Source organism: Salmo salar, chromosome ssa17, assembly GCF_905237065.1.
Source record: "Salmo salar chromosome ssa17, Ssal_v3.1, whole genome shotgun sequence".
Classification (NCBI taxonomy): Eukaryota; Metazoa; Chordata; class Actinopteri; order Salmoniformes; family Salmonidae; genus Salmo; species Salmo salar.
The window spans coordinates 42,032,343-42,057,342 of NC_059458.1; the positions used below are offsets into that span (position 1 = coordinate 42,032,343).

Below are 25,000 nucleotides of genomic sequence, written 5' to 3' on the forward strand. Positions count from 1 at the left end.
AATATGTCTTCTCCGATGAAATTAAGTTTGGATAACATCAAGTAGGCATTTTTGAATTCTCTGTGATGTAACAGAAAGGGTTCTACTATAACCTAAAAGGATTCTACTGGAACCACTGGAACCTAAAAGGGTTCTACTGGAACCTTAAACGGTTCTACCTGGAACCTTAAAGGGTTCTACTGAAGCCTAAATGTGTTCTACTGGAACCTTTAAGGGTTCTACTGGAACCACTTGAACCTTAAAGGGTTCTACTGGAACCTTAAAGGGTTCTACCTGGAACATTAAAGGGTTCTACCTGGAACATTAAAGGGTTCTACTGGAGCCTTAAAGGGTTCTACTGGAGCCTAAATGGGTTCTACTGGAACCTTTAAGGGTTCTACTGGAACCTTAAAGGGTTCTACTGGAACCACTGGAACCTTAAAGGGTTCTACTGGAACATTAAAGGTTTCTACCTGGAACTATAAAGGGTTCTACCTGGAATCGAAATGGGTTCTGAAAAGGGTTCTCCTATGGGGACAGCCGAATAACCATTCTAGGTTGTAGACAGCAACTTTTTTTCTAAGTGTATTACATGTACATTTACATGTTCATCTTATTTCTTTGACAGAAAACGCTCAGTGCTATAAATCAGCCTGTTGATACCTCAGAAAACAGTCAATACGATAGATCAGCCTGTTGATACCTCAGAAAACGGTCAATGCTATAGATCAGCCTGTTGATATCTCAGAAAACAGTCAATGCTATAGATCAGCCTGTTGATACCTTAGAAAACAGTCAATACTATAGATCAGCCTGTTGATATCTCAGAAAACAGTTCAATACTGTAGATCAGCCTGTTGATATCTCAGAAAACAGTCAATGCTATAGATCAGCCTGTTGATACCTTAGAAAACAGTCAATACTATAGATCAGCCTGTTGATATCCCAGAAAACAGTCAATACTATAGATCAGCCTGTTGATATCTTAGAAAACAGTCAATGCTATAGATCAGCCTGTTGATATCTCAGAAAACAGTTCAATACTATAGATCAGCCTGTTGATATCTCAGAAAACAGTTCAATACTATAGATCAGCCTGTTGATATCTTAGAAAACAGTCAACGCTATAGATCAGCCTGTTGATATCTTAGAAAACAGTCAATACTATAGATCAGCCTGTTGATATCTCAGAAAACAGTCAATGCTATAGATCAGCCTGTTGATACCTTAGAAAACAGTCAATACTATAGATCAGCCTGTTGATACCTCAGAAAACAGTCAATGCTATAGATCAACCTGTTGATACCTTAGATATTGATACTATAGATCAGCCTGTTGATATCCCAGAAAACAGTCAATGCTACAGATCAGCCTGTTGATATCTCAGAAAACAGTCAATGCTATAGATCAGCCTGTTGATACCTCAGAAAACAGTCAATACTAGAGATCAGCCTGTTGATACCTCAGAAAACAGTCAATGCTATAGATCAGCCTGTTGATACCTCAGAAAACAGTCAATGCTATAGATCAGCCTGTTGATATCTCAGAAAACAGTCAATGCTATAGATCAGCCTGTTGATATCTCAGAAAACAGTCAATACTATAGATCAGCCTGTTGATATCTCAGAAAACGGTCAATGCTATAGATCAGCCTGTTGATACCTTAGATATTGATACTATAGATCAGCCTGTTGATACCTCAGAAAACGGTCAATGCTATAGATCAGCCTGTTGATACCTTAGATATTGATACTGCAGATCAGCCTGTTGATATCCCAGAAAACAGTCAATGCTATAGATCAGCCTGTTGATACCTCAGAAAACAGTCAATACTACAGATCAGCCTGTTGATATCTCAGAAAACAGTCAATGCTATAGATCAGCCTGTTGATACCTCAGAAAACAGTCAATGCTATAGATCAGCCTGTTGATATCTCAGAAAACAGTCAATGCTACAGATCAGCCTGTTGATATCTCAGAAAACAGTCAATACTATAGATCAGCCTGTTGATATCTCAGAAAACGGTCAATGCTATAGATCAGCCTGTTGATACCTTAGATATTGATACTATAGATCAGCCTGTTGATACCTCAGAAAACGGTCAATGCTATAGATCAGCCTGTTGATACCTTAGATATTGATACTATAGATCAGCCTGTTGATACCTCAGAAAACAGTCAATGCTATAGATCAGCCTGTTGATACCTTAGATATTGATACTATAGATCAGCCTGTTGATACCTCAGAAAACGGTCAATGCTATAGATCAGCCTGTTGATACCTTAGATATTGCTGCTCTCTCCTCACCTCTAAATAATAACTTTAGCCTACCGTCATTATGAAGAAACACGAAAAAAGTAATTTGAGATACAAACAATTTCATATTGACTGACTCAATATGTTTTCATTGCTACAACGGCGTGATAATTAAATCAATAGTCAACCTTTTTGATGTTCTTTATTATAAACACACGAGGAAGTGGATTTGTTGATTAGTGTAACAGGTTAAACTAATGTTTCCATTGGTAGAAAGCGAGGAGTGGGTGAAATCAATAGCCCTAATTTATGTATATATATTCCAAGGTGATTACCTGGAACGTCAGGGGACTTAATAATGAAAAGGACTTTGTCAACTGCGTGAAAGGCATGTAGTTTGCTGCTGACCCGTGATAGATGTTGCAAGTCGTAGGCTCTGTCCTAAATGAAACCCTGTTTCCCTACGTGGTGCACTAGTATTCACCATAGGGCTCTAATCAGATGTAGTACACTATGCAGGAGATAGGGTGCCATTTGTGACACAGATTTGGAGTGCTGTTGTCCAATAATTCAACAACAAACAAAAAAAAACAGGATATATGGCACTCTGGCCGTGTTCTCTAATTAATTACAAGTCTTAACTTAATTGGTTTGTTGTTAATTGGAGTGTGCAGCTACAATGTTAGCTCTATCGTGACGAACATTTAGCACAAAGCCGACATAAAAACCTTCCAATTAAAGTGTTGTTGATTGCAGGTCTAAGTCCTGACAACTAACGGAACCACCTTCGCTATAGCAAAATACAAAATACAGTTGAGTCAAGCGTCACATTTACAGAATATAGGTGTCACCCAGGTTACAGACACTTCACCAAAAAAGCTACAGAAAAAATAAATGTGTACTTTTGGTCTTAAATTTCTCAACCAGCTTTTTTTTGGGTGAAAAACCATATCTATCACAGCCATGCTGTTTACTGAATGTGCTTGAGTTATGCATGATGTTATACAGTACCGACGTCTGGGTGATGTACTGCGGTACCGACCTCTGGGTGATGTACTGCGGTACTCCTTCACCCCAAACAGTTAGTTTAGTACCGACCTCTGGGTGATGTACTGCGGTACTGACCTCTGGGTGATGTACTGCGGTATTCCTTCACCCCTAACAGTCAGTTTAGTACCGACCTCTGGGTGATGGAGCTTCCGGTTTGGAGCTTCCGGTTTGGAGCGAGCAGTCGCACTACGCTTCGCTCCACAGGTAATATTACACTTCACTACATTACAACGGCTTGATTTGTTTGATCTGAGCAATTCTTCTTAGCTAGCTACACAGCTGTCTTTGTATCAAAGATAATCGTGTAGTTTAGAGTAATTATCGAGGCTAGCTATCTTCGTCCTCCTAACGTAGTCAACACTGCTAGCTGCTAGCTAGCTAGTCATCACTGCTAGCTAGCCAACTTCTACCGACTAGCAGCACTGCAGAAACTATTACATTACAACGTAACGACTTGATTAGTGTGGTGTTAGTGTTAGTTAGCCAGCTACATAGTTGTCTTTGCTGTCTCTGTATCTAAGATAATTGTGTAGTTTGAGTAATTATCGAGGTGAGCTAGCCAGCCGCGACGCGGCGCCAGACTTAGTCAACACACCTAGTCATCATTAACCCACTGCTAGCTAGCCAACCGTTACCGACTAGCAGCGCTGTAGATACTAATACTTTACAACGGAACGATTTGACTAGTGCAGTGTTAGCTAGCTAGCTACTTAGTTGTCTTTGTCATAGCTTGATAATTGTGTAGTTTAGTAATTACCGAGGTTAGCTAGCCAGCCATCGAGGTTAGCTAGCCAGCTATTTCCGTCCCCCGCGACGCCATTTTTCCTAACCCAGCCAACTATTACCCGACGAGCAGCATTGTAGAAACTAAATACATTACAAGGAACGTCTTGATTAGTGTTATGTTAGCTAGCTAGCTACAAAGTTGCTTTGTATCATGACAAGGTGTAGTACTGAAACTATCGAGGTTACCTAGCCAGCTACACGTTCAAAGTCAACAACGCAGCCACTGCTAGCTAGCCTACTCCACCAGCCAGCAGTACTGTATCATTTTCGTCATTTTAGTCAATAAGATTTTTGCAACGTAAGCTTAACTTTCTGAACATTCGAGACGTGTAGTCCACTTGTCATTCCAATCTCCTTTGCATTAGCGTAGCCTCTTCTGTAGCTTGTCTACTATGTGTCTGTCTATCCCTGTTCTCTCCCCTCTGCACAGGCCATACAAACGCTCCACACCGCGTGGCCACTGCCACTCTAACCTGGTGGTCCCAGCGCGCACGACCCACGTGGAGTTCCAGGTCTCCGGCAGCCTCTGGAACTGCCGGTCTGCGGCCAACAAGGCTGAGTTCATCTCAGCCTATGCTACCCTCCAGTCCCTAGACTTCCTGGCGCTGACGGAAACATGGATTACCACAGATAACACTGCTACTCCTACTGCTCTCTCCTCGTCTGACTACGTGTTCTCGCCTACCCCTAGAGCATCGAGCCAGCGGGGTGGTGGCACTGGAATCCTCATCTCTCCCAAGTGGACATTCTCTCTTTCTCCCCTGACCCATCTGTCTATCTCCTCATTTGAATTCCATGCTGTCACAGTTACCAGCCCTTTCAAGCTTAACATCCTTATCATTTATCGCCCTTCAGGTTCCCTTGGAGAGTTCATCAATGAGCTTGACGCCTTGATAAGTTCCTTTCCTGAGGATGGCTCACCTCTCACAGTTCTGGGTGACTTTAACCTCCCCACGTCTACCTTTGACTCATTCCTCTCTGCCTCCTTCTTTCCACTCCTCTCCTCTTTTGACCTCACCCTCTCACCTTCCCCCCTACTCACAAGGCAGGCAATACGCTTGACCTCATCTTTACTAGATGCTGTTCTTCCACTAATCTCATTGCAACTCCCCTCCAAGTCTCCGACCACTACCTTGTATCCTTTTCCCTCTCGCTCTCATCCAACACTTCTCACTCTGCCCCTACTCGGATGGTATTGCGCCGTCCCAACCTTCGCTCTCTCTCTCCCGCTACTCTCTCCTCTTCCATCCTATCATCTCTTCCCTCTGCTCAAACCTTCTCCAACCTATCTCCTGATTCTGCCTCCTCAACCCTCCTCTCCTCCCTCTCTGCATCCTTTGATTTCCTCTGTCCCCTATCCTCCAGGCCGGCTCGGTCCTCCCCTCCTGCTCCGTGGCTCGACGACTCACTGCGAGCTCACAGAACAGGGCTCCGGGCAGCCGAGCGGAAATGGAGGAAAACTCGCCTCCCTGCGGACCTGGCATCGTTTCACTCCCTCCTCTCTACATTTTCCTCTTCTGTCTCTGCTGCTAAAGCCACTTTCTACCACTCTAAACTCCAAGCATCTGCCTCTAACCCTAGGAAGCTCTTTACTACCTTCTCCTCCCTCCTGAATCCTCCTCCCCCTCCCCCCTCCTCCCTCTCTGCGGATGACTTCGTCAACCATTTTGAAAAGAAGGTTGACGACATCGATCCTCGTTTGCTAAGTCAAACGACACCGCTGGTCCTGCTCACACTGCCCTACCCTGTGCTTTGACCTCTTTCTCCCCTCTCTCTCCAGATGAAATCTCGCGTCTTGTGACGGCCGGCCGCCCAACAACCTGCCCACTTGACCCTATCCCCTCCTCTCTTCTCCAGACCATTTCCGGAGACCTTCTCCCCTACCTCACCTCGCTCATCAACTCATCCTTGACCGCTGGCTACGTCCCTTCCGTCTTCAAGAGAGCGAGAGTTGCACCCCTTCTGAAAAAAACCTACACTCGATCCCTCCGATGTCAACAACTACAGACCAGTATCCCTTCTTTCCTTTCTCTCCAAAACTCTTGAACGTGCCGTCCTTGGCCAGCTCTCTTGCTATCTCTCTCAGAATGACCTTCTTGATCCTAATCAGTCAGGTTTCAAGACTGGGCATTCAACTGAGACTGCTCTTCTCTGTGTCACGGAGGCTCTCCGCACTGCTAAAGCTAACTCTCTCTCCTCTGCTCTCATCCTTCTAGACCTATCTGCTGCCTTTGATACCGCGAACCATCAGATCCTCCTCTCCACCCTCTCCGAGCTGGGCATCTCCGGCGCGGCCCACGCTTGGATTGCGTCCTACCTGACAGGTCGCTCCTACCAGGTGGCGTGGCGAGAATCTGTCTCCGCACCACGTGCTCTAACCACTGGTGTCCCCCAGGGCTCTGTTCTAGGCCCACTCCTATTCTCGCTATACACCAAGTCACTTGGCTCTGTCATATCCTCACATGGTCTCTCATATCATTGCTATGCAGATGACACACAATTAATCTTCTCCTTTCCCCCTTCTGACAACCAGGTGGCGAATCGCATCTCTGCATGTCTGGCAGACATATCAGTGTGGATGACGGATCACCACCTCAAGCTGAACCTCGGCAAGACGGAGCTGCTCTTCCTCCCGGGGAAGGACTGCCCGTTCCATGATCTCGCCATCACGGTTGACAACTCCCTTGTGTCCTCCTCCCAGAGTGCTAAGAGCCTCGGCGTGACCCTGGACAACACCCTGTCGTTCTCCACTAACATCAAGGCGGTGACCCGATCCTGTAGGTTCATGCTCTACAACATTCGCAGAGTACGACCCTGCCTCACACAGGAAGCGGCGCAGGTCCTAATCCAGGCACTTGTCATCTCCCGTCTGGATTACTGCAACTCATTGTTGGCTGGGCTCCCTGCTTGTGCCATTAAACCCCTACAACTCATCCAGAACGCTGCAGCCCGTCTGGTGTTCAACCTTCCCAAGTTCTCTCACGTCACCCCGCTCCTCCGCTCTCTCCACTGGTTTCCAGTCGAAGCTCGCATCCGCTACAAGACCATGGTGCTTGCCTACGGAGCTGTGAGGGGAACGGCACCTCCGTACCTTCAGGCTCTGATCAGGCCCTACACCCAAACAACCGACCTCTGGGTGATGTACTGCGGTACTCCTTCACCCCTAACAGTCAGTTTTGTACCGACCTCTGGGCTATGCTCTTGATTTTTTATCTACGGCCTCTCTCCTCACCTCTTAATGATAAAAGGTGAAAAGTGGGTCGGAGAACATTCCCACTAGAAATACTTCTAGTTGAAAGTTAAACATTTCAGGTCTGCGCCATGCCGCCGGGTCTCCAACTGGGAAATCATCTCTCAATAAATCCAATGAGCTTCACAAATAGGTGAGTAGACTACGGGGAACTCCTCTGTACACCTGGGAGTATCTAACAGGAAGCAGGTTGGAGGACAGTACATTAACACTGAGCATTAAAATGAGTGTAAAATAAAAGTTCTCACGAACACGCTTTTAAAGAGATCAAATGACACTACATTAATTTACATTTCATTAAGAAGGTTATTTTCACACATTTCCCCAAACTGGGAGACTCTAAACATCCTCTATTCTCTCCTCTTTTAGGACTTAATTTATCTGGCTAAAGGTTTCTGGGATTGATGTAGTCCTACATCTTCCGGTTGGAACACAGGTGATAAAGTTTTAAGACAAAGGAAACGTATGAAATGTAAGTAATTGTAAAATGTCTCTTTGCACGGATGCTTCACCTTCCTGTCTGAGAAGAAGAGGAGAGGGCAGGAGGAGAAGATCAAGAGGAAAGAAAAGAAGAAGGAGAAGATGAAGAGGAGAGAAGAGAAGGAGAGTAGAGTAGACCAACAGACTGTTGGGGTCAGAGGTGAAGAGAAGGAGAGTAGACTAGACCAACAGACTGTTGGGGTCAGAGGTGAAGAGAAGGAGAGTAGACCAGACCAACAGACTGTTGGGGTCAGAGGTGGAGAGAAGGAGAGAAGACCAGACCAACAGACTGTTGGGGTCAGAGGTGAAGAGAAGGAGAGAAGACCAGACCAACAGACTGTTGGGATCAGAGGTGAAGAGAAGGAGAGTAGACCAGACCAACAGACTGTTGGGGTCAGAGGTGGAGAGAAGGAGAGAAGACCAGACCAACAGACTGTTGGGGTCAGAGGTGAAGAGAAGGAGAGTAGACCAGACCAACAGACTGTTGGGGTCAGAGGTGAAGAGAAGGAGAGAAGACCAGACCAACAGACTGTTGGGGTCAGAGGTGAAGAGAAGGAGAGTAGAGTAGACCAACAGACTGTTGGGGTCAGAGGTGGAGAGAAGGAGAGAAGACCAGACCAACAGACTGTTGGGGTCAGAGGTGAAGAGAAGGAGGTAGACCAGACCAACAGACTGTTGGGGTCAGAGGTGAAGAGAATGAGAGAGGACCAGACCAACAGACTGTTGGGGTCAGAGGTGAAGAGAAGGAGAGAAGGAGAGTAGACTAGACCAACAGACTGTTGGGGTCAGAGGTGGAGAGAAGTGGGGAGAAGAGGATGAGAGCAAACCAGCAGACCAGGAAACCAGGTGACTCACTCACCAGAGTTGGGGTCAGAGTTCCCGTCGGCTTCGGTCCTCTTGTCCGGGGAGGCCTGTTGGTAGAAGTCTTCCTGCGCCTGGCCCTGCACCAGAGGGAGAGGGCATGAGAGGAGCGTGGGCTCGTGGTCCCCCAGCCCACTGTCACTGCAGCTCTCCTGAGAACCGTCTGGCAGGTGAAACGTGACGCGGCGCTGCGACTAGAACCAAGAGACAAAACAGGGCCGCGACATTAGCTAGGGCTCAGGGATTTAAAGGGGGTGTGATCACTCGGTTAACGCGCTACTGTAATCCTCTTGCTGATTAAGGACACCTGTGTTAGGCTGATGTTGTATTGTAAACGATCATTCTGTACATCTGATGTCCTCTGATAACATTATGACCTAACATAATAAAGGCCATATGGACAGAGAGGATTAAGTAAACTGTTGACGGAGCGATCCATCAAATTGATACAGACACTGATCCAAATTCACAGATGCCAACATATTTGAAGAAGAGGTGTGAAGATTGGAGAGAGAGAGGGGCTAAACAACAAACATAAGTTGGAGAGAGAGAGGGGCTAAACAAGATATGTAAGTTGGAGAGGGGCTAAACCAGATATGTAAGTTGGAGAGAGAGAGGGGCTAAACCAGATATGTAAGTTGGAGACAGAGAGGGGCTAAACCAGATATGTAAGTTGGAGAGAGAGAGGGGCTAAACGAGATATGTAAGTTGGAGAGAGAGAGGGGCTAAACCAGATTTGTAAGTTGGGGAGAGAGAGAGGGGCTAAACCAGATATGTAAGTTGGAGAGGGAGAGGGGCTAAACCAGATATGTAAGTTGGAGACAGAGAGGGGCTAAACCAGGTATGTAAGTTGGAGACAGAGAGGGGCTAAACCAGATATGTAAGTTGGAGAGAGAGAGGGGCTAAACCAGATATGTAAGTTGGAGAGGGAGAGAGGGGCTAAACCAGGTATGTAAGTTGGAGAGAGAGAGGGGCTAAACCAGATATGTAAGTTGGAGAGAGAGAGAGGGGCTAAACCAGGTATGTAAGTTGGAGAGAGAGAGGGGCTAAACCAGATATGTAAGTTGGAGACACAGAGGGGCTAAACCAGATATGTAAGTTGGAGAGGGAGAGAGGGGCTAAACCAGATATGTAAGTTGGAGACAAAGAGGGGCTAAACCAGATTTGTAAGTTGGAGACAAAGAGGGGCTAAACCAGATATGTAAGTTGGAGAGAGAGAGGGGCTAAACCAGATATGTAAGTTGGAGAGGGAGAGGGGCTAAACCAGATATGTAAGTTGGAGAGGGAGAGGGGCTAAACCAGATATGTAAGTTGGATAGGGAGAGGGGCTAAAACCAGATATGTAAGTTGCAGACAAAGAGGGGCTAAACCAGATATGTACGTTGGAGAGGGAGAGGGGCTAAACCAGATATGTAAGTTGGATAGGGAGAGGGGCTAAAACAAGATATGTAAGTTGGAGAGAGAGAGGAGCTAAACAAGATATGTAAGTTGGAGAGAGGGGCTAAACCAGATATGTAAGTTGGAGACAAAGAGGGGCTAAAACAGATATGTATGTTGGAGAGGGGCTAAACCAGATATGTAAGTTGGAGAGAGAGAGGGGCTAAACCAGATATGTAAGTTGGAGAGAGAGAGAGGGGCTAAACCAGATATGTAAGTTGGAGAGAGAGAGGGGCTAAACCAGATAAGTAAGTTGGGGAGGGAGAGGGGCTAAACCAGATATGTAAGTTGGAGAGGGGCTAAAACCAGATATGTAAGTTGGAGAGAGAGAGGGGCTAAACCAGATATGTAAGTTGGAGAGAGGGGCTAAACCAGATATGTAAGTTGGAGAGAGAGGGGGCTAAACCAGATATGTATGTTGGAGAGAGAGAGGGGCTAAACCAGATATGTAAGTTGGAGAGAGAGAGGGGCTAAACCAGATATGTAAGTTGGAGAGAGAGAGAGGGGCTAAACCAGATATGTAAGTTGGAGAGAGAGAGAGGGGCTAAACCAGATATGTAAGTTGGAGAGAGAGAGAGAGGGGCTAAACCAGATATGTAAGTTGGAGACAGAGAGGGGCTAAACCAGATATGTAAGTTGGAGAGGGGCTAAACCAGATATGTAAGTTGGAGACAAAGAGGGGCTAAACCAGATATGTAAGTTGGAGAGGGAGAGGGGCTAAACCAGATATGTAAGTTGGAGAGAGAGAGGGGCTAAACCAGATATGTAAGTTGGAGAGGGAGAGGGGCTAAACCAGATATGTAAGTTGGAGAGGGAGAGGGGCTAAACCAGATATGTAAGTTGGATAGGGAGAGGGGCTAAAACCAGATATGTAAGTTGGAGACAAAGAGGGGCTAAACCAGATATGTAAGTTGGAGAGGGAGAGGGGCTAAACCAGATATGTAAGTTGGAGAGGGAGAGGGGCTAAAACCAGATATGTAAGTTGGAGAGAGAGAGGGCTAAACCAGATATGTAAGTTGGAGAGAGAGAGGGGCTAAACCAGATATGTAAGTTGGAGAGAGAGGGGCTAAACCAGATATGTAAGTTGGAGAGAGAGGGGCTAAACCAGGTATGTAAGTTGGAGAGAGAGAGGGGCTAAACCAGATATGTAAGTTGGAGAGAGAGAGGGGCTAAACCAGATATGTAAGTTGGAGAGAGAGAGGGGCTAAACCAGATATGTAAGTTGGAGAGAGAGAGGGGCTAAACCAGATATGTAAGTTGGAGAGAGAGGGGCTAAAACCAGATATGTAAGTTGGAGACAGAGAGGGGCTAAACCAGATATGTAAGTTGGAGAGGGAGAGGGGCTAAACCAGATATGTAAGTTGGAGAGAGAGAGGGCTAAACCAGATATGTAAGTTGGAGAGAGAGAGGGGCTAAACCAGATATGTAAGTTGGAGAGAGAGGGGCTAAACCAGATATGTAAGTTGGAGAGAGAGAGGGGCTAAACCAGATATGTAAGTTGGAGAGAGAGGGGCTAAACCAGATATGTAAGTTGGAGAGAGAGAGGGGCTAAACCAGATATGTAAGTTGGAGAGAGAGAGGGGCTAAACCAGATATGTAAGTTGGAGAGAGAGGGGCTAAACCAGATATGTAAGTTGGAGAGAGAGAGGGGCTAAACCAGATATGTAAGTTGGAGAGAGAGGGGCTAAACCAGATATGTAAGTTGGAGAGAGAGAGGGGCTAAACCAGATATGTAAGTTGGAGAGAAGAGGGGCTAAACCAGATATGTAAGTTGGAGAGAGAGAGGGGCTAAACCAGATATGTAAGTTGGAGAGAGAGAGGGCTAAACCAGATATGTAAGTTGGAGAGAGAGAGGGGCTAAACCAGATATGTAAGTTGGAGAGAGAGGGGGCTAAACCAGATATGTAAGTTGGAGAGAGAGAGGGCTAAACCAGATATGTAAGTTGGAGAGAGAGAGGGGCTAAACCAGATATGTAAGTTGGAGAGAGAGAGGGGCTAAACCAGATATGTAAGTTGGAGAGAGAGAGGGGCTAAACCAGATATGTAAGTTGGAGAGAGAGAGGGGCTAAACCAGATATGTAAGTTGGAGAGAGAGAGGGCTAAACCAGATATGTAAGTTGGAGAGAGAGAGGGGCTAAACCAGATATGTAAGTTGGAGAGAGAGAGGGGCTAAACCAGATATGTAAGTTGGAGAGAGAGAGGGCTAAACCAGATATGTAATTTGGAGAGAGGGGCTAAACCAGATATGTAAGTTGGAGAGAGAGGGGCTAAACCAGGTATGTAAGTTGAAGAGGAAAGAGAGGGGCTAAACCAGATATGTAAGTTGGAGAGAGAGAGGGGCTAAACCAGATATGTAAGTTAGAGAGAGAGAGAGGGGCTAAACCAGATATGTAAGTTGGAGAGAGAGAGAGAGAGCTAAACCAGATATGTAAGTTGGAGAGGGAGAGGGGCTAAAGCAGATATGTAAGTTGGAGAGAGAGAGGGGCTAAACCAGATATGTAAGTTGGAGAGGGAGAGGGGCTAAACCAGATATGTAAGTTGGAGACAGAGAGGGGCTAAACCAGATATGTAAGTTGGAGAGAGAGAGGGGCTAAACCAGATATGTAAGTTGGAGAGGGAGAGGGGCTAAACCAGATATGTAAGTTGGAGAGAGAGAGGGGCTAAACCAGATATGTAAGTTGGAGAGAGAGAGGGGCTAAACCAGATATGTAAGTTGGAGAGAGAGAGAGGGGCTAAACCAGATATGTAAGTTGGAGAGAGAGAGAGGCTAAACCAGATATGTAAGTTGGAGAGAGAGAGGGCTAAACCAGATATGTAAGTTTGAGAGAGAGAGGGGCTAAACCAGATATGTAAGTTGGAGAGGGAGAGGGGCTAAACCAGATATGTAAGTTGGAGAGAGAGAGGGGCTAAACCAGATATGTAAGTTGGAGAGAGAGAGGGGCTAAACCAGATATGTAAGTTGGAGAGAGAGAGGGGCTAAACCAGATATGTAAGTTGGAGACAGAGAGGGGCTAAACCAGATATGTAAGTTGGAGAGAGAGAGGGGCTAAACCAGATATGTAAGTTGGAGAGTGAGAGGGGCTAAACCAGATATGTAAGTTGGAGAGGGAGAGAGGGGCTAAACCAGATATGTAAGTTTGAGAGGGAGAGGGGCTAAACCAGATATGTAAGTTGGAGAGAGAGAGGGGCTAAACCAGATATGTAAGTTGGAGAGAGAGAGGGGCTAAACCAGATATGTAAGTTGGAGAGAGAGGGGCTAAACCAGATATGTAAGTTGGAGAGAGAGAGGGGCTAAACCAGATATGTAAGTTGGAGAGAGAGAGGGGCTAAACCAGATATGTAAGTTGGAGAGGGAGAGGGGCTAAACCAGATATGTAAGTTGGAGAGAGGGGCTAAAACCAGATATGTAAGTTGGAGAGAGAGGGGGGCTAAACCAGATATGTAAGTTGGAGAGAGAGAGGGCTAAACCAGATATGTAAGTTGGAGAGAGAGAGGGGCTAAACCAGATATGTAAGTTAGAGAGAGAGAGAGGGGCTAAACCAGATATGTAAGTTGGAGAGAGAGAGAGAAGAGCTAAACCAGATATGTAAGTTGGAGAGGGAGAGGGGCTAAAGCAGATATGTAAGTTGGAGAGAGAGAGGGGCTAAACCAGATATGTAAGTTGGAGAGGGAGAGGGGCTAAACCAGATATGTAAGTTGGAGAGAGAGAGGGGCTAAACCAGATATGTAAGTTGGAGAGGGAGAGGGGCTAAACCAGATTTGTAAGTTGGATAGGGAGAGGGGCTAAAACCAGATATGTAAGTTGGAGACAGAGAGGGGCTAAACCAGATCTGTAAGTTGGAGAGAGGGGCTAAACCAGATATGTAAGTTGGATAGGGAGAGGGGCTAAAACCAGATATGTAAGTTGGAGAGAGAGAGGGGCTAAACCAGATCTGTAAGTTGGAGAGAGGGGCTAAACCAGATATGTAAGTTGGAGAGAGAGGGGCTAAACCAGATATGTAAGTTGGAGACAAAGAGGGGCTAAACCAGATATGTAAGTTGGAGAGGGAGAGAGGGGCTAAACCAGATATGTAAGTTGGAGAGAGAGAGAGGGGCTAAACCAGATATGTAAGTTGGAGAGAGAGAGGGGCTAAACCAGATATGTAAGTTGGAGAGAGAGAGGGGCTAAACCAGATATGTAAGTTGGAGAGAGAGAGGGGCTAAACCAGATATGTAAGTTGGAGAGAGAGAGGGGCTAAACCAGATATGTAAGTTGGAGAGAGAGAGGGGCTAAACCAGATATGTAAGTTGGAGAGAGAGGGGCTAAACCAGATATGTAAGTTGGAGAGAGAGAGGGGCTAAACCAGATATGTAAGTTGGAGAGAGGGCTAAACCAGATATGTAAGTTGGAGAGAGAGGGCTAAACCAGATATGTAAGTTGGAGAGAGAGAGGGGCTAAACCAGATATGTAAGTTGGAGAGAGAGGGGCTAAACCAGATATGTAAGTTGGAGAGAGAGGGGCTAAACCAGATATGTAAGTTGGAGAGAGAGAGGGGCTAAACCAGATATGTAAGTTGGAGAGAGAGGGGGCTAAACCAGATATGTAAGTTGGAGAGAGAGAGGGGCTAAACCAGATATGTAAGTTGGAGAGAGAGAGGGGCTAAACCAGATATGTAAGTTGGAGAGAGAGAGGGGCTAAACCAGATATGTAAGTTGGAGAGAGAGAGGGGCTAAACCAGATATGTAAGTTGGAGAGAGAGAGGGGCTAAACCAGATATGTAAGTTGGAGAGAGGGGCTAAACCAGATATGTAAGTTGGAGAGAGAGAGGGGCTAAACCAGATATGTAAGTTGGAGAGAGAGAGAGAGGGGCTAAACCAGATATGTAAGTTGGAGACAGAGAGGGGCTAAACCAGATATGTAAGTTGGAGACAAAGAGGGGCTAAACCAGATATGTAAGTTGGAGAGGGGCTAAACCAGATATGTAAGTTGGAGACAAAGAGGGGCTAAACCAGATATGTAAGTTGGAGAGGGAGAGGGGCTAAACCAGATATGTAAGTTGGAGAGAGAGAGGGGCTAAACCAGGTATGTAAGTTGGAGAGAGAGAGGGGCTAAACCAGATATGTAAGTTGGAGAGGGAGAGAGGGGCTAAACCAGATATGTAAGTTTGGAGAGAGAGAGGGGCTAAACCAGATATGTAAGTTTGAGAGAGAGAGGGGCTAAACCAGATATGTAAGTTTGAGAGAGAGAGGGGCTAAACCAGATATGTAAGTTGGAGAGAGAGAGGGGCTAAACCAGATATGTAAGTTGGAGAGAGAGAGGGGCTAAACCAGATATGTAAGTTGGAGAGAGAGAGGGGCTAAACCAGATATGTAAGTTGGAGAGAGAGGGGGCTAAACCAGATATGTAAGTTGGAGAGAGAGAGGGGCTAAACCAGATATGTAAGTTGGAGAGAGAGAGAGGGGCTAAACCAGATATGTAAGTTGGAGAGAGAGAGGGGCTAAACCAGATATGTAAGTTGGAGAGAGAAAGAGGGGCTAAACCAGATATGTAAGTTGGAGAGAGAGAGGGGCTAAACCAGATATGTAAGTTGGAGAGGAGAGGGGCTAAACCAGATATGTAAGTTTGAGAGAGAGAGGGGCTAAACCAGATATGTAAGTTGAGGAGAGAGAGAGAGAGAGGGCTAAACCAGATATGTAAGTTGGAGAGAGAGAGGGGCTAAACCAGATATGTAAGTTGGAGAGAGAAAGAGGGGCTAAACCAGATATGTAAGTTGGAGAGAGAGAGGGGCTAAACCAGATATGTAAGTTGGAGAGGGAGAGGGGCTAAACCAGATATGTAAGTTGGAGACAAAGAGGGGCTAAACCAGATGTGTAAGTTAGAGAGGGAGAGGGGCTAAACCAGATATGTAAGTTGGAGAGGGAGAGGGGCTAAACCAGATATGTAAGTTGGATAGGGAGAGGGGCTAAAACCAGGTATGTAAGTTGGAGAGAGAGAGGGCTAAACCAGGTATGTAAGTTGGAGAGAGAGAGGGGCTAAACCAGATATGTAAGTTGGAGACAAAGAGGGGCTAAACCAGATATGTAAGTTGGAGAGGGAGAGAGGGGCTAAACCAGATATGTAAGTTGGAGAGAGAGAGGGGCTAAACCAGGTATGTAAGTTGGAGACAGAGAGGGGCTATACCAGATATGTAAGTTGGAGAGGGAGAGAGGGGCTAAACCAGATATGTAAGTTTGAGAGGGAGAGGGGCTAAACCAGATATGTAAGTTTGAGAGAGAGAGAGAGAGGGGCTAAACCAGATATGTAAGTTGGAGAGAGAGTGGGGCTAAACCAGATATGTAAGTTGGAGAGAGAGAGGGGCTAAACCAGATATGTAAGTTGGAGAGAGAGAGAGGGGCTAAACCAGATATGTAAGTTGGAGAGAGAGAGGGGCTAAACCAGATATGTAAGTTGGGGAGGGAGAGGGGCTAAACCAGATATGTAAGTTGGAGAGGGGCTAAAACCAGATATGTAAGTTGGAGAGAGAGAGGGGCTAAACCAGATATGTAATTTGGAGAGAGGGGCTAAACCAGATATGTAAGTTGGAGAGAGAGGGGCTAAACCAGATATGTAAGTTGAGAGAGAGAGAGGGGCTAAACCAGATATGTAAGTTGGAGAGGGAGAGGGGCTAAAGCAGATATGTAAGTTGGAGAGAGAGAGGGGCTAAACCAGATATGTAAGTTGGAGAGGGAGAGGGGCTAAACCAGATATGTAAGTTGGAGAGGGAGAGGGGCTAAAACCAGATATGTAAGTTGGAGACAGAGAGGGGCTAAACCAGATCTGTAAGTTGGAGACAGAGAGGGGCTAAACCAGATATGTAAGTTGGATAGGGAGAGGGGCTAAAACCAGATATGTAAGTTGGATAGGGAGAGGGGCTAAAACCAGATATGTAAGTTGGAGAGAGAGAGGGGCTAAACCAGATCTGTAAGTTGGAGAGAGGGGCTAAACCAGATATGTAAGTTGGAGACAAAGAGGGGCTAAACCAGATATGTAAGTTGGAGAGGGAGAGAGGGGCTAAACCAGATATGTAAGTTGGAGAGAGAGAGGGGCTAAACCAGGTATGTAAGTTGGAGACAGAGAGGGGCTAAACCAGATATGTAAGTTGGAGAGGGAGAGAGGGGCTAAACCAGATATGTAAGTTTGAGAGGGAGAGGGGCTAAACCAGATATGTAAGTTTGAGAGAGAGAGAGAGAGGGGCTAAACCAGATATGTAAGTTGGAGAGAGAGAGGGGCTAAACCAGATATGTATGTTGGAGAGAGAGAGAGGGGCTAAACCAGATATGTAAGTTGGAGAGAGAGAGGGGCTAAACCAGATATGTAAGTTGTTCGAGAGAGAGAGGGGCTTAACCTAGATATGTAAGTTGGAGAGAGAGCGGGGCTAAACCAGATATGTAAGTTGGAGAGAGAGAGGGGCTAAACCAGATATGTAAGTTGGAGAGGGAGAGGGGCTAAACTAGATATGTAAGTTGGATAGGGAGAGGGGCTAAAACCAGATATGTAAGTTGGAGAGAGAGAGGGGCTAAACCAGATATGTAAGTTGGAGAGAGGGGCTAAACCAGATATGTAAGTTGGAGAGGGGCTAAACCAGATATGTAAGTTGGAAAGGGGCTAAACCAGATATGTAAGTTGGAGAGAGAGAGGGGCTAAACCAGATATGTAAGTTGTAGAGAGAGAGGGGCTAAACCAGATATGTAAGTTGGAGAGAGAGTCGCTAAACCAGATATGGAAGTTGGAGAGAGGGGCTAAACCAGATATGTAAGTTGGCGAGAGAGGGGCTAAACCAGATATGTAAGTTGGAGAGGGAGAGGGGCTAAACCAGATATGTAAGTTGGAGAGGGAGAGGGGCTAAACCAGATATGTAAGTTGGAGACAGAGAGGGGCTAAACCAGATATGTAAGTTGGAGACAGAGAGGGGCTAAACCAGATATGTAAGTTGGAGAGAGAGAGGGGCTAAACCAGATATGTAAGTTGGAGAGGGAGAGAGGGGCTAAACCAGGTATGTAAGTTGGAGACAGAGAGGGGCTAAACCAGATATGTAAGTTGTAGAGAGAGAGAGAGGGGCTAAACCAGATATGTAAGTTGGAGAGAGAGAGAGGGGCTAAACCAGGTATGTAAGTTGGAGAGAGAGAGGGGCTAAACCAGATATGTAAGTTGGAGACAAAGAGGGGCTAAACCAGATATGTAAGTTGGAGAGGGAGAGAGGGGCTAAACCAGATATGTAAGTTGGAGAGAGAGAGAGGGGCTAAACCAGGTATGTAAGTTGGAGAGAGAGAGGGGCTAAACCAGATATGTAAGTTGGAGACAAAGAGGGGCTAAACCAGATATGTAAGTTGGAGAGGGAGAGAGGGGCTAAACCAGATATGTAAGTTGGAGAGAGAGAGGGGCTAAACCAGGTATGTAAGTTGGAGACAGAGAGGGGCTAAACCAGATATTTAAGTTGGAGAGGGAGAGAGGGGCTAAACCAGATATGTAAGTTTGAGAGGGAGAGGGGCTAAACCAGATATGTAAGTTTGAGAGGGAGAGGGGCTAAACCAGATATGTAAGTTTGAGAGGGAGAGGGGCTAAACCAGATATATAAGTTGGAGAGAGAGAGGGGCTAAACCAGATATGTAAGTTGTTCGAGAGAGAGAGGAGCTTAACCTAGATATGTAAGTTGGAGAGAGAGCGGGGCTAAACCAGATATGTAAGTTGGAGAGAGAGAGGGGCTAAACCAGATATGTAAGTTGGAGAGGGAGAGGTGCTAAACCAGATATGTAAGTTTGAGAGGGAGAGGGGCTAAACCAGATATGTAAGTTTGAGAGAGAGAGAGAGAGAGGGGCTAAACCAGATATGTAAGTTGGAGAGAGAGAGGGGCTAAACCAGATATGTAAGTTGGAGAGAGAGAGAGGGCTAAACCAGATATGTAAGTTGGAGAGAGAGAGGGGCTAAACCAGATATGTAAGTTGGAGAGGGAGAGGGGCTAAACCAGATATGTAAGTTTGAGAGGGAGAGGGGCTAAACCAGATATGTAAGTTTGAGAGAGAGAGAGAGAGAGAGGGGCTAAACCAGATATGTAAGTTGGAGAGAGAGAGGGGCTAAACCAGATATGTAAGTTGGAGAGAGAGAGAGGGGCTAAACCAGATATGTAAGTTGGAGAGAGAGAGGGGCTAAACCAGATATGTAAGTTGTTCGAGAGAGAGAGGGGCTTAACCTAGATATGTAAGTTGGAGAGAGAGCGGGGCTAAACCAGATATGTAAGTTGGAGAGAGAGAGGGGCTAAACCAGATATGTAAGTTGGAGAGGGAGAGGGGCTAAACCAGATATGTAAGTTTGAGAGAGAGAGAGAGAGGGGCTAAACCAGATATGTAAGTTGGAGAGAGAGAGGGGCTAAACCAGATATGTAAGTTGGAGAGAGAGAGGGGCTAAACCAGATATGTAAGTTGGAGAGAGAGAGGGGCTAAACCAGATATGTAAGTTGGAGAGGGAGAGGGGCTAAACCAGATATGTAAGTTGGAGACAAAGAGGGGCTAAACCAGATGTGTAAGTTAGAGAGGGAGAGGGGCTAAACCAGATATGTAAGTTGGAGAGGGAGAGGGGCTAAAACCAGATATGTAAGTTGGATAGGGAGAGGGGCTAAAACCAGATATGTAAGTTGGAGACAAAGAGGGGCTAAACCAGATATGTAAGTTGGAGAGGGAGAGGGGCTAAACCAGATATGTAAGTTGGATAGGGAGAGGGGCTAAAACCAGATATGTAAGTTGGAGAGAGAGAGGGGCTAAATCAGATATGTAAGTTGGAGAGAGGGGCTACACCAGATATGTAAGTTGGAGAGAGGGGCTAAACCAGATATGTAAGTTGGCGAGAGAGGGGCTAAACCAGATATGTAAGTTGGCGAGAGAGGGGCTAAACCAGATATGCAAGTTGGAGATAGAGAGAGGGGCTAAACCAGATATGTAAGTTGGAGAGGGAGAGGGGCTAAACCAGATATGCAAGTTGGAGATAGAGAGAGGGGCTAAACCAGATATGTAAGTTGGAGAGGGAGAGGGGCTAAACCAGATATGTAAGTTGGAGACAGAGAGGGGCTAAACCAGGTATGTAAGTTGGAGACAGAGAGGGGCTAAACCAGATATGTAAGTTGGAGAGAGAGAGGGGCTAAACCAGATATGTAAGTTGGAGAGGGAGAGAGAGAGGGGCTAAACCAGGTATGTAAGTTGGAGACAGAGAGGGGCTAAACCAGATATGTAAGTTGTAGAGAGAGAGAGGGGCTAAACCAGATATGTAAGTTGGAGAGAGAGAGGGGCTAAACCAGATATGTAAGTTGGAGAGAGAGAGAGGGGCTAAACCAGGTATGTAAGTTGGAGAGAGAGAGGGGCTAAACCAGATATGTAAGTTGGAGAGAGAGAGGGGCTAAACCAGATATGTAAGTTGGAGACAAAGAGGGGCTAAACCAGATATGTAAGTTGGAGAGGGAGAGAGGGGCTAAACCAGATATGTAAGTTGGAGAGAGAGAGGGGCTAAACCAGGTATGTAAGTTGGAGACAGAGAGGGGCTATACCAGATATGTAAGTTGGAGAGGGAGAGAGGGGCTAAACCAGATATGTAAGTTTGAGAGAGAGAGAGAGAGAGAGAGAGGGGCTAAACCAGATATGTAAGTTGGAGAGAGAGAGGGGCTAAACCAGATATGTAAGTTGGATAGGGAGATGGGCTAAAACCAGATATGTAAGTTGGAGAGAGAGAGGGGCTAAACCAGATATGTAAGTTGGATAGGGAGAGGGGCTAAAACCAGATATGTAAGTTGGAGAGAGAGAGGGGCTAAACCAGATATGTAAGTTGGAGAGAGGGGCTAAACCAGATATGTAAGTTGGAGACAAAGAGGGGCTAAACCAGATATGTAAGTTGGAGAGGGGCTAAACCAGATATGTAAGTTGGAGAGAGAGAGGGGCTAAACCAGATATGTAAGTTGGAGAGAGGGGCTAAACCAGATATGTAAGTTGGAGAGGGAGAGGGGCTAAACCAGATATGTAAGTTGGAGAGGGAGAGGGGCTAAACCAGATATGTAAGTTGGAGACAGAGAGGGGCTAAACCAGGTATGTAAGTTGGAGACAGAGAGGGGCTAAACCAGATATGTAAGTTGGAGAGAGAGAGGGGCTAAACCAGATATGTAAGTTGGAGAGGGGCTAAACCAGGTATGTAAGTTGGAGACAGAGAGGGGCTAAACCAGATATGTAAGTTGTAGAGAGAGAGAGAGGGGCTAAACCAGATATTTAAGTTGGAGAGAGAGAGGGGCTAAACCAGATATGTAAGTTGGAGAGAGAGAGAGGGCTTAACCTAGATATGTAAGTTGGAGAGAGAGCGGGGCTAAACCAGATATGTAAGTTGGAGAGAGAGAGGGGCTAAACCAGATATGTAAGTTGGAGAGGGAGAGGGGCTAAACCAGATATGTAAGTTGGATAGGGAGAGGGGCTAAAATCAGATATGTAAGTTGGAGACAAAGAGAGGCTAAACCAGATATGTAAGTTGGAGAGGGAGAGGGGCTAAACCAGATATGTAAGTTGGAGACAAAGAGGGGCTAAACCAGATATGTAAGTTGGAGAGGGAGAGAGGGGCTAAACCAGATATGTAAGTTGGAGAGAGATAGGGGCTAAACCAGATATGTAAGTTGGAGAGAGATAGGGGCTAAACCAGATATGTAAGTTGGAGAGGGAGAGAGGGGCTAAACCAGATATGTAAGTTTGAGAGGGAGAGGGGCTAAACCAGATATGTAAGTTTGAGAGAGAGAGAGAGAGAGAGGGGCTAAACCAGATATGTAAGTTGGAGAGAGAGAGGGGCTAAACCAGATATGTAAGTTGGAGAGAGAGAGAGGGGCTAAACCAGATATGTAAGTTGGAGAGAGAGAGGGGCTAAACCAGATATGTAAGTTGGGGAGGGAGAGGGGCTAAACCAGATATGTAAGTTGGAGAGGGGCTAAAACCAGATATGTAAGTTGGAGAGAGAGAGGGGCTAAACCAGATATGTAAGTTGGAGAGAGGGGCTAAACCAGATATGTAAGTTGGAGAGAGAGGGGCTAAACCAGGTATGTAAGTTGGAGAGGAAAGAGAGGGGCTAAACCAGATATGTAAGTTGGAGAGAGAGAGAGGGGCTAAACCAGATATGTAAGTTGGAGAGGGAGAGGGGCTAAACCAGATATGTAAGTTGGAGACAGAGAGGGGCTAAACCAGGTATGTAAGTTGGAGACAGAGAGGGGCTAAACCAGATATGTAAGTTGGAGAGAGAGAGGGGCTAAACCAGATATGTAAGTTGGAGAGAGAGAGGGGCTAAACCAGATATGTAAGTTGGAGAGGGAGAGAGGGGCTAAACCAGATATGTAAGTTGTAGAGAGAGAGAGAGGGGCTAAACCAGATATTTAAGTTGGAGAGAGAGAGGGGCTAAACCAGATATGTAAGTTGGAGAGAGAGAGAGGGGCTAAACCAGATATGTAAGTTGGAGAGGGAGAGGGGCTAAAGCAGATATGTAAGTTGGAGAGAGAGAGGGGCTAAACCAGATATGTAAGTTGGAGAGAGAGAGGGGCTAAACCAGATATGTAAGTTGGAGAGAGAGAGAGGGGCTAAACCAGATATGTAAGTTGGAGAGAGAGCGGGGCTAAACCAGATATGTAAGTTGGAGAGGGAGAGAGGGGGGCTAAACCAGATATGTAAGTTGGAGAGAGAGAGGGGCTAAACCAGATATGTAAGTTGGAGAGGGAGAGGGGCTAAACCAGATATGCAAGTTGGAGAGGGAGAAGGGCTAAACCAGATATGTAAGTTGGCGAGAGAGAGAGGGGCTAAACCAGATATGCAAGTTGGAGAGGGAGAGGGGCTAAACCAAATATGTAAGTTGGAGAGAGAGAGGGGCTAAACCAGATATGTAAGTTGGAGAGGGAGAGGGGCTACCTACCTACACTCTACCATCCACTACCTACACTCTACCATCCACTACCTACACTCTACTATCCACTACCTACACTCTACCATCCACTACCTACACTCTACCATCCACTACCTACACTCTACCATCCACTACCTACACTCTACCATCCACTACCTACACTCTACTATCCACTACCTACACTCTACCATCCACTACCTACACTCTACCATCCACTACCTACACTCTACCATCCACTACCTACACTCTACCATCCACTACCTACACTCTACTATCCACTACCTACACTCTACCATCCACTACCTACACTCTACCATCCACTACCTACACTCTACTATCCACTACCTACACTCTACCATCCACTACCTACACTCTATCATCCACTACCTACACTCTACCATCCACTACCTACACTCTACCATCCACTACCTACACTCTACCATCCACTACCTACACTCTACCATCCACTACCTACACTCTACCATCCACTACCTACACTCTACCATCCACTACCTACACTCTACCATCCACTACCTACACTCTACCATCCACTACCTACACTCTACCATCCACTACCTACACTCTTCCAAGTTCTGGGCCTAGTTCGCTAACTAGCCAGCTAGCTCACAGAGTAGCTATAGCTAACTAGCCAGCTAGCTTACAGAGTAGCTGTAGCTTACTAGCCTGCTAGCTTTGTAGCCATGGATTGTACTACTTCCATTGTTTAGCTAAGTAGCTGGCTGGATGATGCTTTCCTTTTGTAAACAGAGCAGATTAAAGCAATATTAACCTACATAAATGCTGTTTACATTGATATCCATACTGAATGAAGCAGTTAGGGACCTCATGGGCACCCTTAATGTTTTCACTAAATTTGAGGGGGAAAAATCACCACCATTTTTTTTAGTAACTGACTTAAAGTGAAGGAAAACTTAAGGTGTTTTATGCAAGCAGGCCATACTCTCTTAACACCCTGCTCGGTCTCCACATCTCTGAAACACAGACAGACAGACAGACAGACAGACAGACAGACAGACAGACAGACAGACAGACAGACAGACAGACAGACAGACAGACAGACAGACAGACAGACAGACAGACAGACAGACAGACAGACAGACAGGCAGACAGGCAGGCAAACAGACAGGCAAACAGGCAGGCAGGCAGACAGACAGGCAGGCAAACAAGCAGACAGACAGACAGGCAGGCAGGCAGGCAGGCAGGCAAACAGGCAGGCAAGCAGACAGACAGACAGACAGACAGACAGACAGACAGACAGACAGACAGACAGACAGACAGACAGACAGAGGCAGGCAGGCACAAGCAGACACACAAAGCTACACACTGAAATCTGCACCTTCAAATCCCATATTGAATGTTACCAGTTTTAATTGAGACCATATTTCCATTTCATTATAATGACATTTCCTCAGGCCTTTCTTTTCGGCTTTGTATTTTCAGCCCAGAAACAAGCCTCCAGCCTTTTCTTTCCTCCAGCTAACCTTTCTCTCTGCACAGAGAGGTCCCTGCTATACACACCCACACACACACCCACACAACCTTTCCCTCCGTAACACAGAGAAGTCCCTGCCATCACTTCAGCAACACACCGACATAGGGGCTGTAAATCTCTACAGTAATCATTAGAGAAACCAAAGGTTGGACAATCTCTGCCTAATGCAAATGTCCCCTTTTGTTCGATATTCTAGAATATTCCACGACGTAAGTGACATTCAATTAGGATAAAACTAGGAAGGAGGAAGAGAACGTAAAGTAACGTTAGGGGAACAATTCTAATGCAACTTGGATTTGGTGAATTAAAAAAAAAAAGAGGTTTGTTTCATGTTCAAAATTTCACTTAATAATTTGAGTTTTGTTCATTTTGAGTTTTGTTCATTGGTGATATTTGGCCCGACGTTTTTCATGGAGATTTGGACTCTCTTCACGTTGAGAGAGGAACATATCAACAAGAGACATTTAC

General features: G+C 45.9%; 1 protein-coding gene across 1 annotated transcript in view; it reads right to left on the reverse strand.

The window, feature by feature from the left end:
• LOC106575880 (protocadherin-9) overlaps positions 1-25,000 on the reverse strand; it is a 465,129-nt gene that overhangs the window by 133,316 nt on the left and 306,813 nt on the right. The window contains exon 3 of the mRNA XM_045698624.1: positions 8,662-8,857. Within this exon, the coding sequence (XP_045554580.1) occupies positions 8,662-8,857 (196 nt within the window). The remainder of the gene's footprint in view (positions 1-8,661; positions 8,858-25,000) is intronic.